This window comes from Cephus cinctus, unplaced genomic scaffold (genome assembly GCF_000341935.2).
Source record: "Cephus cinctus unplaced genomic scaffold, Ccin1 Ccin1_scaffold0330, whole genome shotgun sequence".
In the NCBI taxonomy this organism is placed as follows: domain Eukaryota; kingdom Metazoa; phylum Arthropoda; class Insecta; order Hymenoptera; family Cephidae; genus Cephus; species Cephus cinctus.
The window spans coordinates 1,048,893-1,065,461 of NW_014333027.1; the positions used below are offsets into that span (position 1 = coordinate 1,048,893).

General features: G+C 39.3%; 2 protein-coding genes across 6 annotated transcripts in view; one reads left to right on the top strand and one right to left on the bottom strand.

Annotated features, from left to right (window-relative positions):
• LOC107266720 (DNA ligase 3) overlaps positions 1-16,569 on the bottom strand; it is a 29,773-nt gene that overhangs the window by 7,992 nt on the left and 5,212 nt on the right. For 2 of the 3 annotated variants that reach the window (XM_025084022.1, XM_015737484.2), the window contains exons 2-3: positions 6,256-6,565; positions 5,588-5,932 (exon numbers count right to left, since the gene is read on the bottom strand). In XM_025084022.1, the coding sequence (XP_024939790.1) occupies positions 5,588-5,932; positions 6,256-6,559 (649 nt within the window). In that variant the 5' untranslated portion in view covers positions 6,560-6,565. Of the gene's footprint in view, positions 1-4,677; positions 5,542-5,587; positions 5,933-6,255; positions 6,566-16,569 lie in introns of those variants that run through there. The other variant, XM_025084023.1, reaches the window with a different exon arrangement.
• Positions 3,876-14,369, top strand: LOC107266731. Of its 3 annotated transcripts, none has more exons than XM_015737505.2 (6): positions 3,876-4,587; positions 7,175-7,256; positions 12,554-12,714; positions 12,793-13,024; positions 13,583-13,634; positions 14,143-14,369. In XM_015737505.2, exons 2-6 carry the CDS (start codon positions 7,196-7,198, stop codon positions 14,231-14,233), a joined length of 597 nt encoding a protein of 198 aa, XP_015592991.2. In that variant the 5' UTR covers positions 3,876-4,587; positions 7,175-7,195; the 3' UTR covers positions 14,234-14,369. The 3 variants fall into 3 exon arrangements, with proteins under 3 accessions (XP_015592991.2, XP_015592993.2, XP_015592992.2); XM_015737506.2 differs by lacking the exon at positions 3,876-4,587 and adding an exon at positions 8,840-9,139 and having other exon boundaries at positions 7,197-7,256; XM_015737507.2 differs by lacking the exon at positions 7,175-7,256 and having other exon boundaries at positions 3,885-4,587.

A 16,569-nucleotide genomic window follows, 5' to 3' on the forward strand; every position in this document is an offset into this window, starting at 1 on the left:
CAACCGGTTAGTTATCCTCTGTTCGTGTAGCTATAGACGAGAAAAATATTCCACTATCCAAGTCCACGTAATATCTCATCACTTTCTCTCCAGCTCTTGCAAGCTCACGATTTAGCTATCTTGGTCCCTGAGCCACGTGCCGATCGAGCGTCGTAAATTCTCGAAACGATTTCTCGCTTGCGAGAAGCAGACAGCGCGGAGCCGAAAACAGACGTGAATCGAATGAACTTACAAAGAGGCGATTGTTAGCTCCTCGATATACAAAGAATTCAATGACGTAGCGAGACAGATACACAGGACCGACCGAAGTATGAAGAAGGATAGAGGTGGGTTGTTATAAAAAAGGATTAACACGAGACGCTCTGTTGACTCCGGAGTTTGGCGACGTTATTGCGTCAGCGGGAGACACACCTCTCATCGAGACGCGTCACGGTCGGAGGCGTCGACTCTAGACGCGTCATCATTAAATCGCCATTATTAATCTCGATCGACGCTACGCAGACCACCTTGTCACGGGATCGAGATCGCGGCAGGGCGATTGCGCGATCGGAACGAGAATGTAACGTCCAAGATCAATTTCGTGTCTGGCATCTTCGACCATCGAGTGAAAATTAGCCTCGGGAGGTCAGAGTGCAATTGGAGCGTATCGTCGTAAAATCAAACTTTTTTTCTCCACAGAGTCACGAGTTCAAATGACATGCGTCGGCGTAATACTTATTCCTTCTCTAGTCTCTTCGATTCTTCGTCGTTTTAAGGGACACTGGCAAGATCGAAAATCCGAATGAGAGTGAGGGGACAAAAGCGCGTGAGATCTTCACGATGTGATTACAGTATATGACGCAATGGAAAGTCACCGTGGTTTGGCACAGTTTTGCGAGACGCCCGAGGCCAAGAACCGCCGGCGGAGGTCCGCTGGCACAGATCGCGGTGCGCGACGACGTCGTCGCAGGGTCGTTTGCCGGAAAATATGCGAAAAAATTTCGTGAGGAAAACATCGGATATTTCCTACGATTACGTAAACCGCTCGAATACAGGGAGAAATCGATATAGGAACCAAGTATATAGATATGCGAGTCAATAATCAGAACTATTGATTACAATGAGAGTCTCTGGAGTCTCTTGAGCTATTTTGGATTCCTGATGAAGAACCTTCGGAATAAAGAGAAGACTCTCTGTTACGTTTCCACGTTCCCAGTATCGCGTCAGAATGTCTAGCGCCACTTAAAAACAACAAATCGGCCAGAAACATCAGACAATGAACGTCGAGCGTGATTATTGGCTTCTCGTCTTCTGACGAATCGACGAGAACGCTATGTGACCTCCTATAAAGATATAAAGCGACGAGTTATAAAAGACAAATTTCATGATGAAAAGTCACATAGAGATATCGTCGATCGGCACATCGATGTCCTTTCGCTGCGTCTGATATTTTTCATCTTTTTTTTCTCGCACTTATAATCCTCACTATGTGACTTTATCCGCAGATATTTTAGCACGTGCGTTTAACTCTGTTCTAGTTCTGTTAAAAATTGATGGAAAAGCTAGCATCAACTGATTGCAATAAAAAAAAGTTGGAGGCACTAAATCTACAGTACCGGAAGTCACAAACGATACCACTGAATAGACCTAGTATCAGTCAACAATATGTAGTAACAATAATATAATCATAATGGGGAAGAGTCAATATTGCAACAAGCAGAATAGCAGTAGTAGTAGTAGTAGTAACAGCAACAGTAGCAACAGTAGATAAGAGGACAGACTGCGTGGTACCACAGAACCCGGCCAACATCGTGTGTACTGTTAGCTTTTCCGTTCACCACCGATAATCATGTATATTAAAGAGTAAGAAAGAGAGAGAGATATGAAATATCGTTCAGAAGAATGTTTATAAGAATACCGAATTGCCCCGTGCTAAACGCCCGACAAAGTCTCGCAGTTACCTTTGATGATCTCCGAGCATAATTTTTATGTCGAAAGGAGCTGGTTTCGTTCGATGTTTGCTCGTAACGTGTAGGCTTCTACGATTATATTATTGGCGTTAATGTACTAATGTAACACCTTCGACTCATTACTTTTTATAAAATCAATGATTTGTCAGCTGTTTTCGACAGGCTGCATTCTGGCATCGTGGCTGATACTTGGACGAAATAAAAAGTGACAGGCCTGCTGCAATTGGAGAATGTACAAGGAAATATAAACATCCAATTGATCCAGAGTGAATTGGGTGAAGCGCAAGTGGCCGTAGGGAGAAAAATTATGAGGTAAACAAAATGTTTGATAACGGAAAAACTATGTTTGTTGATAAATAAGAGATTCTATACGTTGAGTGTTAATGAAAATTTCAAAATTGCTGATATCTAACTGCTTATAAGAATTGCCATCTGCCTTGTTATTCGTCTCATGAATTGCACAATGATCGTTCAGCATGATTCATGCGAATTCCAGATTGCGACATTATGCAGTAGAAATTCTACCTGTTGAATTGTCGCTGTTCGCGGAATAGCTGTACAGCATCACTGATCATCCCGAGGAGCAGACTAGACGTTGCCCGGTGTTTTGATGATGATAATATAGGGACAAAATAATGGATGGCTGGATTTTGGGTATTCGATGTTACGGACGTGGCAAAGTATTAACATCGAAAAACGGGAGGTGACTTCATTTCTGGGTGATGGTTCATCAGGAGGCCATCTGATCGGATGAGTCTTGAAAGAGGCCGCCGATATGGGTCAAGTCTCTGGTAATTAAATTAGTATATAATAATAAGAGGATAACGTGAGTTCGTAGAGGTAGGGAGGATAGGGGGGAATTGTCATTAGAGAAGGAAAGAAGTCAAGTTTACAGAAGTTGACGAAGAGAGGGTTTACGAGCCACGGGTCATCGCCGAGGTGTCAGTCTCGTTCGTCCAGACTACGTGGCTCGTTCATTCAGGGACGTAGAAATTGATCGGAGACTGGTCTTTCAAGATTCTTTGAAATTTTCTGGGTTGAAATGAATTTTGGTTTTGGAAAATATTTAGGATCTTGGATGGATCCAATGGATGGTGCACTAGGTGGATCTAGTGCTTCCGTAATGCTAGATATTATTGGTTGGTATTAATGGCTGAACAAACTCGAAGACGCAAATTTTCTATTCGCGGAGGCATAAACGATAAACGAGCTGGCATCGGACATAAAAATTCCACGGTTTCTTCGTACAGTCCTGCTAAATACGTGTTTATCGAAATTCTTTCAATTTTACGAGCAAAATGTCGCAGCCCGGGCGCAAAGGCAACGACGCACATGATGACCACCCCGAAAGTTTTCGTTTCTCGTCCCGACGAAAAGTTAACTTCTTCGTCCGCTACGTTCTTGCTGCTTCTGTCATCATTTAAAATAGATCACGTACGCTCAAGATTTACAGCGACTGATTACGATTTATATGTAAACGACTGAAACGATATTCTACATATGCGTAGTGATTTATGTGGATTCGGTACGTATTGTAGGCATTATTTGATTCCCCTATACGACAAATACGTATTAAAAAAGTCACAATTTCAATTTGTCATAAAATCTTCACTGTCGTTAATTGATTACTAAGGAAGAAACTCCTTTATTAATTTTGCACATTTGTCTTATCACTCTCATGGGATAATCGATTCAGTCAGACACAAGTCATTAATAATGTCAGCACAAGTAATTATGACTTTCTGGATAATCATCAAATTGCGCATTTGGCGATAAAACTAAATTGCGACAGGTTTTTGTGATAACGTTACAAAACTTTTTTGGAACAAGGTCGCCGGCATGACTGTATCATAAGAATCGAGGAATTAAATCTTTCCTGAAACACAAGAATTTTTTTCCATTAAGTTTTTCCAAAATTAACAATTTTTCTGTAAATCTCACCCTGATAAAAATAATGCAAATTTTTATCGCTATCAAATTGTCCTGTCCTTGAAGGGATATTCCTGTACCTACTTGGACCGCCTGAGAGATATGAAAAAAATCTCTGTGCAGAGAGATGTAGATTGGAGAAAATGACGTGAGAGAAAGAAAAGAGAGAAGATTGGAGAGAAGGAGTCTGGAGCCAAGCTGGCTGCAGACGAAGGCAGACGAAGGGGCTCGTCATCGGCATAGCAGATTGGTAGGCGGTGGGGACTCCAAGCTTATAAGTCACTGCGGCCCCCTCCGTAGGCCAATAGTCGCAAAACGGTGAATGAAGTGTGCTTAAAAGGATCGCTAATAGTTCATTCTCCTCTTACGCAAGATCCAAAGAATTCTCTCATTCATTCGAGTACGACGATTAAGCCGGTTGTAGGAGAGAATAACGCGATATCATATATACTCCGCTTGTTCACAGTCGGACAAAGTAAAAGACACGGCGGAAGAATATAAAAGAAAAATATCTATAAAGTATAGGAAGAATCGTCAGGGTCGATTGGTACTGCCGGAAGTCAAAGCACAGCAGTGATGCCTTAAGAGAGAAGCGTGAAGATCTTTGATACGCCGAATAAGCAATCTTAATCAATTATTAATTTTCAATCCGCTTACATTAATAACCACCTGATCCACGAGGCTCAACTGAATTCAACAATTGTCTAACGTAAGTATTTACCATAGATCCACTTAATCGCCTGATTCAGAAATGAGGGAGATAAAATAATACCAATGTAAAATGAAAATTTTGACAAACCTTTTCTCATGAATTATCCTTGAGACTTTTTTTAATCATTGACTCAACTCAATTTGTCGCAACTCACTGAGATAACCACCCATAAAAATATTCCACTTTCTAGTCGCGGCAAAGCCCGCTGTGAATTATGGTTTCCTTGTATCTGATTCCGATATCATATTTACGTAGCTCACCGCGTTGAGGACGCCGACGGCGAGCGTCGACGACACCCAACGAAAAGTAGCGCGAAGACCGAGGGCGAGAGTCTGTTTATATGGAAACTAATGATACTCCATTGATACAATTAATTATTGCACTCGATGCATATACGTTCCCGCCATGTGCATCATTGCTCGCATGATTCATTCTGGTTTATTCCTCTCGTTACCGTCTCGGCGATCTACTTTCTTATGCACTACCCGTACAACATTTCGGATACCTGAATCGAATTACTAATTCAAAAGAGCGCAAAGTATTTTTACATTTTCCCTCATTTCACAAATGAATAACAATTCATCACTCGAGACGAGAACACCTATACCACAGATATCCAGGGTTGTCGCTGCTTAAACTAAGGTAAATAAACCCTGATCGTAAGTACAGAAGGAGGAATACCAGAACAAAAGAGGCAAAAAATGTTGCGTTAATTAATCGCAAGCGCCACTCGTCGCCAGCTAGTATCTCTACAACGTAACGATCCACCCTACGATATACAGTACAGAGACGGTGGGTCTTTCGGTATCTTTTCTTCTTACAGTATGAAGAATAATGTTGAGATCCTCAAGAAAGATAGACCTCTGACACTCGAGGTGTCTTCCTTCCCATTGTCTCCTCTTTTGGTCTCTTTTCTATCAGTCTCAACTGAATCTCCCTGAACACTTTATGCATAGACCGTAAGGCTAAGGGTCAGGGTATTTTTTCACGGACTCACCGTTCCGCGAACCGTGAGTGAACATATTTCGAATGAGTTCAGTCTTTTCCGTGTAGGCGCTCATGTTGGCGATGTCTGCGCACAAACGGCGAAATTCGCGAAACATGTCGTCCTTTGTCACTGAACATTTTTCTGACGCAATCTCGAGATTATCTGGCACCTTCTCGATGGATGAGTTCTGGGCGTTTGAGCTTCCTCTCTTGGTTAACTTTCTTCTCACGGGTTTCGAATCGGACGACAGGTCTTGTTTCTTTTCGGGAGCTCGCTCGTCTCTTGCCTCAGAACTTTCAGCAATTTCGTCCTTCGAGATTCCTTGCTGTTTTCCAGGTGGTGTCTTGTACCATGCTAAAATCAGACAATTTTCTGCATGAGATACTTAGCTCTTTGATTACATCTGCCGATAATTGATTCGATACATTTTCGCGTAAATATTAATTGGCATTGAAAGTAATTTGTCGCAATTTGAAAAAAAAATACATTTGCGAAAAAAAAAATCGAAAAAAAAAAGCATTGTTTGATCAGTCTCCGTGCCAGTGAATTCGAAGAGAAGAAAGCGAACGGGTCATCGTTGCCTTGCTCGCATCGAGCTCTCCGCCGTTTGGTAGCAGGGCCGGTGAGTGTTTGAAAAGGATTGAGTATATCCTTCAAGAGCTTTAATGTCTTCTTACCAGCATTCTTCAACTCGGCCCACACAAGCTCCTTGTCCTGATCTGATAAATCTTCCCAGCCTCCTACATCCGTAAGAGGATCATCGATCTTCTTCGTCTGTGGACGTTGCTTCGAGAAAACTTCAAAGAGACACGTAACGTGATGCCAAGCTTTCATCAATCCATCCCCAAAGGGATTGGACTGGATTTTCGCCAATCTCACCGTGTCCTTTTCGATGGAACACTTGCATTTCCTACATTTAGCACGACCAGATTTCGCACGTTCCACAAAAAACGGCTTTTCGTCCCCCGTGTAGTCGGCCATTTTACTCTGAAAGAAGAAGAAGAAGAAAAAGTTTGTCTCAAAAAATTACATAACCTCAATAATTACACTTCGGCATTGCAATTTTCCAAAGTGCATAACGCGTTAAGGTCAATTCGCAATAACTCCCAAGTAACGTAAATCCGACAGGATACGCGAGTAGAAACGCCAAGTCCTAGCAATCGGTGCGATCCGCCATTTTACCGCATACGGTCGACGACGAGAAAAAAAAAACGTCCACAGCTACGATAAGCCACCGAGCTTATCGTGAACTTGGGCTTTAACGATGTCACGAGCAACCAATCGGCACTTGCGACCTCCGACAAAAGTCCGCCGATTGGATGATCGCCCATTGAAAAACAATAATTCTCCATCTAATTTTAAGCGTGCGCTCATCGTACACACCGTACGCAAATTATCCTCAACTGCGCAACTTAATTCGCAATCGGAACAACAAACTCGCATTAATGTGACGCACTGAACGGACTTTTTCAAATATGCTGTCGTCCATCTCGCCATACCGATACAATTGCGCAATCTCTGGCTAATATCACGATACGTTTATCCTTTTCGGCAACAGCAAAACAGCAAAAAATCGTATCCCTTTTCGCATTTCAGAACCGAAAATATTAAGTCACGATGAGCCGCGACAAGATTGCTAGGATTCAAGACGTGTACGACACCAGGCCATTGTTAAACGGTAAGACATAACCTGACAACGATAACAACGTACAGACGAAAGAGTCGAAGGAATTCGTTACACTTTGGAATAAATTTGAAGAAACTTCCTTGAACACATGAAAAGCTCTCCGAGTCGCAGGAGAGTGAAAGCTCCTTGCTTTTGTTACTCAAGTAACATGAGAGGGTCTCTTGCTCACTTCCTTTACATAAGTAAAAAAAAAAACAATTCATTATTCCTTAAGAAGCTTGGATGAATTTCTCTCCTCCTCTCGAAGTGTCTCTATATATTTATCTAACTCTCTCCTTCTCTTTCTCTATCCATACGGTATAAGAAGCTGCGAAACGAAGAGAGAGAATCAAACGTGTCGACTCTGTTTAATCGCACAAACGAATTGGCTTTAATTAAGTGGCGATAGCAGGGAGTGAAAAACGGCGCATGCGCACTAGAGCAAATAAAACATTTCTCCGTTCGAAAAGGACTTTGGGAATCGTTAAGAGAGCCGCAACGTGTAACGGAGTTTCGAGACACAAAATAGTAATATATACTGTATTCGCATTTCCTAGAATTCGAAAAGAAAAAATCAAGAGCAACGTTCGTATATAAATATATTATGGATAATATAAAAAAAATGATTTTCCCTACGATATATGAAAATTTTTCAAATTTCTTTTTTTTTAAATAACATTCCTTGTCAAACAAGTTGAAGTTTCTCAAAACGACCCGATCGTTTATTCATCAGCTTCTGTATCCATCAGTGACAGTTCAATGGCTACGCGTTCACAAAAAGATACAAATTACGTAGGCGATCGTATAATAATACGAACAACTTGTCGTTTCCAAAATGTTATGTGGACGTCTTGGTAACGTCGTTAAAATGTCTCGTGCCCCTATTCAGGTGTACTTCTATGTACAGTCAGTACAAATTATTGTATACCAGCCCTCAAAGGTTCGCATTCATATCAGACGTGACGCTCATATACCAGTCATATATGTTGATCCAAAAAAATCATGTCAAATTGAATAATATTATATAATATTCTTCTTAGAAATTCTTTACCGGAATCCCAGTTCCACAATAGGGACTTAAGAGCAATGACAGTTTAGTAGCATACGGCAGATAATACGCCTTATCAAGGTATAATCTGGGCAAATAGGTCTCGACATACGGCAATAATTGTGCTTCCGTTAGCAAATATCATTATTATCTACGCGAACGTAATAATCATCGTTCCTGGAACTATAAAATTTCTTGCAACATTCACTCTCGTTTGCCGTCATCCTCGTAGCCTTAAGAGTTTCTGTATCTCAATTTCTCTGTACCATCGTAAAATTATATTAGATAACGAATACATCGTTCGTCATACATTCTACGTATAGATTACGTTACTTGTACCAGGCACGTGCCTTTTTAGATTTCGGGTGCATACGTCAAATTTTTTTTTTCTCACTCATATCTGCGTATTTAGTCGGTACACAAGTTTAATGCTTTTTTGCATAAATAAATATTTAAAAAAAAACGTGTTCAAGGGGGTTCAACGTGGCTAAAGGCAGTTAACATAAAGGTGGTGGGTTATATCGATGACGAAAAATCTGTTCCACAGGTGGTAGTAGGAGTGCGCCTCCCGGGGTATAATAGAGGGCGCAGCAGCCCCTACGGCTCACTCTTCGAGCACACGGCATTCCGCGAAAAAGCACCCCTCTGTACCTAAGCGCGTGACGTACCATTCGTAGAGTCAAAATCTTTCAAGATTAGAAAACCGTATTGGATCAGTAATACAACTGCTCCGCTTACCACTTTGCCTTGAAATTGGCCACGCGAGTGTTTGAGAATTTCGAGGGTTCCGTGACCATGCTGGAATCTCTTAAGGGTGGGAAAGGAAAGAGCATCGACAAGCAGAAAGGTAGGAATAATTCAACGATCATCCCTTGTTCGTTTACTTTATTTGTTATTTTTTTCATACCTTTTATCGTGCCAATCACGATTATCGGACGTTCGTGTTTCTATATAAAATTTGTTTGGGTCTTATTATTCCCAATCAATAGATTATCCCATGATCGATATCGCGTTTTAAGTTTATATTGTAACGTACGTATATACAGTTAACAATCGATAACGCATATACGAGCTATTGCTGTGTCTTGTACACCCCTTTCATTGTACAGTGGCATCCAGCCTTTATTTCGATATCTTACGAATTATAATGAGAGATTGAATTTTTTTAAGTTTACACTTTTTTTGAAATTTTTTTTAATGGATATGGTATACTCACTTTCCCTTGTGGTTTAACTACGATACTACGGAATTATACTCTTGGTTAATTTTTTAACTTTCTAATTAGTCTATTGCACACTCACTAATCTACCCTAAAGATAAACCAGTGCCGTATGGAGATGAATAAATGTTGAGATTTATAACCTTCGATCTTTTATTTTCCTATATCGTAACGTGGCTAAGGTATCCTTCAAGATGCATTTCTAGAGCATTTTTTCGTAAGCGTAGACGTATACCTAAGTGTAGGCGTCGATCAGGTTACATTTTTTTTTCCATGAAATATGTTTCTATTGATACCATTGATTGCTACAGCTTCTGCATCACCGGTTGTGCTGTATAATAGAAATGAGCGTTTGATTTCTTTGAATCTATAACATTATTATATAATATTATTATAGAAGGAAATAAATTCGAACCACAAGGCATATTGAAAGTTTAACCTTTAGAAACCCGGAAATTTTGTACAAAGGTAGTGGTCTTTTGATGTTGAAAATATATAGATATATGAACAACGTTGCGTAAAATTTTTGGATTTCTTGCGGAACCATAATGATCCAGGCCGAATTTCTGAAGATTAAAGAACCAAAAAAATTTCGATAATGAATACAGGATTCGGTGATCGTTATCACGGAAGGGATTAAAACTCTAATCTCTGTTGTAACGACGTTTTCGAATATAACTCGTGCAAATGGACATACCTATTATAGAACAGGCAGGTATACGTTAGTCGAGTTAACCGAGGGCCGTCAAACAGGCCATAATGGTAGGCAGCAATTTAAATGTTGAGTTACGAGAAAAGTTCGCTGCTAGGTAAACGACAGAAATACGGGAGAATAGGGATAGTTTCCGCAGATAATTTTTTTATTTTATGTAAAAAAAAATTATATTGGAATATAGTACTTTGACGTATACCTATAGGTAATTCGCAATGTTTAGCTATTAACGATAGGACAAAAGTGGGAAAACAACGTGGAAGTACAGAAAGCATATGCTATTCATATTTCCAAATATATATATATATATATATATACTCGTCAATCGTATAGTTTGAGGACAAGAAACATAAAAGGTCGTTCACAATAGCGAGCTGATTCATTTTTTTTACTACTACCTTGGAACATTACTGCATTGAAATTCTACCCTAACCTAACGAAACATTTTTTAAGCCCGCCACCTCGTCAATCGTATAGTTTGAGGACAACAAAAGTGGGAAAACAACGTGGAAGTACAGAAAGCATATGCTATTCATATTTCCAAATATATATATATATATATATATACTCGTCAATCGTATAGTTTGAGGACAAGAAACATAAAAGGTCGTTCACAATAGCGAGCTGATTCATTTTTTTTACTACTACCTTGGAACATTACTGCATTGAAATTCTACCCTAACCTAACGAAACATTTTTTAAGCCCGCCACAACTCCGGGTGCCTAGCATTGAAAAAAATTTAAACAAATTTGGTGTGGCATCTCGCTACATGGCCCTCGAAATAGCTGTTACGCTGAAAATTCTTCGAGGACAGACCTCAAAACAACCACATTTCCTCAAAATAGTCTAAACGTAAATGAAATCGTTACCGAAATAGCTCAATGCTAAATTTATCCAGATATTGCTAAAGCATATATCCAAACCATATTTTGCACAAAGTGTTCACAGTAAACCTGCTCAAGTACTTGAGGTTAGAAACGTCCATTCAGATTCCCATAGTCATAGCTGATCCCTGGATTCTGCATAAAAACTCCGATATAATATTTTCGAAGCAGCCCTTTAATACCAAGGATAAGTATTATTACCAACTTTCACCCATTTTCAAATCGTCCTCGTTAAGAATATTAATTATTAATAAAATTAAGTAACGAGAGGTTCTCAAACACAGCATACCTACAACACTGTAATCGTAGATAATATGACGTTTAATGACGTCGCAACCCCAACAGCGAATTATTGAAATTAATACAAGGGTGGATTTCGAAGAAGCCATAGGATATCGTGAATCGGTGTAGCTGCGAAAATTTACAAATTTTTGAAATATAAAAAAAATAATTACGTTCGTATTATTGTAACCACTGAAATGTGAACCGGCAGTATGTCGTTTCTCACGAGACAAGGAAGCAATGCCCTCTGGGAAATACGACTCCGAGAATTGACCGCAGTACATTATTCGAGGCACAGCCAGAGCTGGCGCAACAAGTGGAAAATCAAAGGGCCATTAAACGTCCAAACGTGGCAGATGTGCAAAGCTTTTGGAAATGACTCTACCAAGAGTGTTTGAGCGATTGTGAATACGCACGTGCGTGAAACAGGCTGTCGTGATAACAACCGATTGTTAACGTCTTGACGACCATTAGTATTCAAAGGCACGTCAGGAGTCCACAGCTGATAGATAGATAATATTCCAGTTATATACAATAAATCGAGATAAATCGCCCACTGATATTTTCCTAACAAAGTTGCCTATGCTGGTAGCGTGTATACAGAGAAAAAAGTTTGTGGCAATCTCTGTATCGAAAATATTATAATGGTCATCAAAAAATATAACGAGCTAGACTTTTTTGAGAAGTACGACATAAAGGAAATAAAAAAATAATTTTCCATTTCAATATTTACAAAGTAGTTTTCTCGTACGTGATTATGTAAATTAAAAAAAAATTACCATCAGACAGTCACTTGATACTTTGATGATTCAGTTTGCAATGCCATTCCGTGAAAAAGTACATAAATAAGAAATTTATCCTGCCCGACTATGTGTGTCTCTGTCTTACGCACGCGAGCGCCCATACGTTTATCTTTCTCGCGCTCATTTACGGTATAGAAAATTGGTCAAATCTAAGACCCTCCCGCAACCTTCACCAAACGGTTGGACGAATTGACAGGTCCAACGGTTTTATTTAAGCTTCTCTGTTATGCCTGTCTCTGTCTCGCATCTATGAATTCCTATCGGTCTGTCTTTCTCGCACTCGTGGCTGTTATAGTATATTATAGTATATTAGTATATTATTCGATATGCATTGACGTACGTTTTACTTATTTGTTACAGAAATGTCAAGTAACAACAACAGCACCAGCAGGACGGGCTTATGGCTTCTGTTAATCCTGGTTTCGTGCGTCCTGGGCAATCATGTAGTGCGTGCCGAACCGGAACCGGAATCATCCGGAATGTTCTACAGCGACGCGCTTAGTGACGACATGGAGAGTCAAGTGAGAATCTATTTTGATTATTTTTTAGAGTTATTCACTAATTTGCCAAATTTCATAATTATCGTATTTTCCACGCAGATCCTGTTAAAGAGGTTAAGGCAGGTGATCGATCGGAAACACGAGGTAATCGACCAGGAACGCGAACTAACGGCCGAGCAGATTACTCTCCAGGCTATACTCGAAGCTAAGGAAAGAGATCAGAGGATCAATCAAGGATTTCAAAGAGATTTCTTGAACGAGGATGCTGAGGCACTTCCGGTTCCTAGTGCCATCGTTCACTCCCCCATTCATTCTGGCAAACGAACTAGCTGTGAGTATTTTTTTTTTTTTCTTCAAATCAATTCATATCCCAAACGCGTTGTTCAGCGAAACTTTTTCAACCCGTATAACGAACGGTAGAGATCGATAATAATTATCACACGATTTGAACTTCCGATTAGCGATATACATATATACGACAGTATCACGGATACTGCTATTGAGTACGTGTCCAAAAAGTGATTACAGAATTGATACAGGGATCACTGATTGCCCAGACCGACACAGCGTGATAAATAAAATCAAAGCTGAGAGACGGTGAAGTAGAATTGAAGGTAAACCGTTGGTGGTAAGATCGGTCGCTATTGCTGTATGGACTTTTCGATCGAGCCAATTAAATCAATTGACATCGATGACAAGCGAGCTAGTGACGTCAGAATTGTCAATCGATTTAACTCGTGTTTGCCTAACAAATAAAAGTATAGCTGACACAGTCAGACTCGTTAAGACATCGGCGCCAGTATGCAGCCTCCGCCATCTTTGATTACTACTAGTTTTCTTCATCTAAAAATTCAAATTTAAAACTTTAGACATTTTTCGTTTGTTACAGACATGGCCCTCTGTCACTTCAAGATTTGTAACATGGGACGCAAGCGGCAGTTGTAAGTGCGAAAATCCAATCAAGCGTTGAGCTTCTCTTCCGTCATGCACCCCTCAATCCTCAGCCCAGTATACATATATATATATATATATATATTTATAAAAAAATCGTAGAAAATATTTTGATCGGAAATTAGAAGAAAAAAAAATGCAAATTTATGGAAAATGGAGTAATAACAAAAAAAGAGCACGCAGAACTGTCTATAGCTCGTACGCACATGTGATAGCCAAATAAAGAGAGAAAGAGAGTGAATGAGACAACAGCTAGACTCGAGAGCTAAATACGAATTTCCGTATGACTGTGGACCCGTCGAGACGCTCCATGCATGTTTTATTAACGATGCAACAATATGATTAAATTGCGAGAAAAGAATGGTGAACGTTTCCACGTCTAATTTGCACGATTGATGTTATTGCTAGAGCGAGTGAGCGAATGACGAGGAATCGAGTGTCCGACAAGGAGAGAAAGGTATAAGAAATTGATCGGTGTGTGTTATGTGTCGCACGCAGGCTTTCCGAGATTCGGGCGAAGAGTTTGCCGCTGAGCCCGTGGCTGTCACTCAGATCTCGAACCACGGCGATTCAGCTGCCACGTCCATAGACTAACAGTTAACAAGCCACCAACCATCACTAACAAGAACCAGAATCAGAAAAACCACCAGCAAGAACAATAACAACCACGAACGGCATCCTTTTAGCGAATTGGACGTCGAGAGTTGATTTTTTTTTTTTTTTTTTTTTTTTTTTTTTTTTTTTTTTTTTTTTTTTTTTTTTTTTTTTTTTCGTTACCACAATCGTGCTGGGTTGAGATCGATAATCAATCCTTATTGTAAATGATTTTACTCGATCGTGTTGTTATTATTTCATTTTTGACATTAATCAAAATTCTTGAATAACGATAATCACGCAGCTTCTGACTCGCATGGTAATTATGGTGCAGAAAAAGAGTTACTGAATAACCGACCAGTAGTATTGGACAGTATGTTACTTACGGTACGATAATGATGGTACGCACGTGCGCGCGCATCCAGACTTTATCTATTCGTAATTACCGATAACTTAATCGAGCTATGAATTTCTATTTATTCCCTAGTATAGCGTAGGAAGGGTGCAACGGCCGAAGAGGGTTTATTATTCTCAGGAAAAAAAAAGTTAAGCCAGGATATATCGCAATGCTTCGTCCGAACGTAATACGGCGCGCAGTAGTAAAGTGGTGGGGGAACGATTAAAATTGTAGAAAATCCAAATCAAGGGAAATATTTTATGAACGTTTGTCAGAGCGATAGAAAAAGATATGGATAAAGAAAAAATAGAAATAAAAGGAACTTTATGTGAAATTTAAAAAATCATTATTATGAGGGAAACACTTTTGAAAAGGATACTTTCAAATAAATATTGCATGCAATTTGAAATGTTTGAATTATTTACGAGTAAGAGAACGAAGAATTGCTTTTTTTTTTTTAGCTATTCTGGCTGTGTAATACAAATTTATAGCAGACAGGTATCGTCCTCCGAGCATACAAATTATATTGCGTATCGGCGCGACGAAGATCGAAATTCTTGTGACGGAATCGCTGTTGCATAATGGCTGATAATTTCGATTACGAAGATCCGTGTGGTAGCCTGGCGATGACGCTGGGCGATAACGCGTACGAGTGTTTATAATGAGATGGGGGGGCCCGCCTGCACCCTTCATTAAATTTATTTATATTATCTTTTAGAGAAGTTTTGTTGTTCTCTTCGTCCTACACGCATATACGAGGACACGTCTAGTTCTTTTATTACGTAGATTCGTACCAGCTTTGTATTCTTATATTTATTTAATTTCCTGTGTCTTGTCCCCATTAATTGATTCAGAGTGTAGACGATGCTGTACGACATTAAAAATTATCTTATCGCAACTACGTTTTAAGGAGCCACATATTTTTATTATTTTTCTATACGCGTGTACTTTCCTACTTTATAACTTATATTGTACCTGTGCAATTTTTATCTAAGTGTACATTAATATTAAATGTAACATATGAATCATATGCCGAGTTATGGCGTGAGCCAGCATGTACCTTTTAGCTTGTCGCTAAGTAATACCTCTATTCGATATGAGTTATTAGATTTGAATTTTGATTTGACAACTTTTAAGATAATTCGTATAACTTAATTAGAAAAAATGTATTTAATACGTCAAAACCACCCCGCTATATCGCATGTACATGTACTTCTCTGAAGATAAACAATAAACCCTGCAACAGGAGTAACTACCTACGTTTTCTTTATCCGGAGGAGTCTCAATTAGCTGGTTCAATTGAGAAAATAGAGTTCACAGTAAGGATATAAAAGCAGGCGGCGCTCTCTATCACAGCAATCCCATTTCGTTTCCTCAATGAGCTGCCTTTACGGATACTAAGATAATGGAGCGCCTTTTAGTAAGTTCTCTTAAAAATACAGTGAACCTTATGATCTTATAACATTCCATTTATATTTATATTAAACAATTTTACTTACGGATAGACAGGGATCAAAACTTTCCTAAAATTCGTTATACGGTTAATATAACGTACAGAAGTACAAATCACAGGGACGGTGCTGCCGTTCAACGTTCATAGAAGTACTAAAGCATCGATTTTACATTATGGTGTCAAAACAGATTCTTGGATATGTTATCAGAAGAGTAAATTAAAAGTATGAATTATCAAATGCACCATCATATCGTAAGTATGGAGAATTTTGAAATATTTTGAAATATGTACCACGAATATGTTAACATTTTCATATTCGTGAGTATGTGTGAACCTAACTCCTCTGCTAGTGCAGATAGGCATAAGGTGCTGGCTTTTGTCATAGTAAACCTTATCGAGCTTAAACTGTGCGCTCGAACTTAAGAATGCAAAGAAAAACAATTTTTTAGGCAATATCTGACGAGTGACCTCGTTCAAAGGG

What these genes read in the sequence shown, in the direction of transcription:
- LOC107266731 (XM_015737505.2), top strand. Translation starts at nt 7,196, where the DNA reads ATGAGCCGCGACAAGATTGCTAGGATTCAAGACGTGTACGACACCAGG. An exon ending in CACCAGGCCATTGTTAAACG is followed by an intron (nt 7,257 to 12,553) that starts GTAAGACATAAC and finishes TATTTGTTACAG; the next exon opens with AAATGTCAAGTAACAACAAC. An exon ending in GTGACGACATGGAGAGTCAA is followed by an intron (nt 12,715 to 12,792) that starts GTGAGAATCTAT and finishes TTTTCCACGCAG; the next exon opens with ATCCTGTTAAAGAGGTTAAG.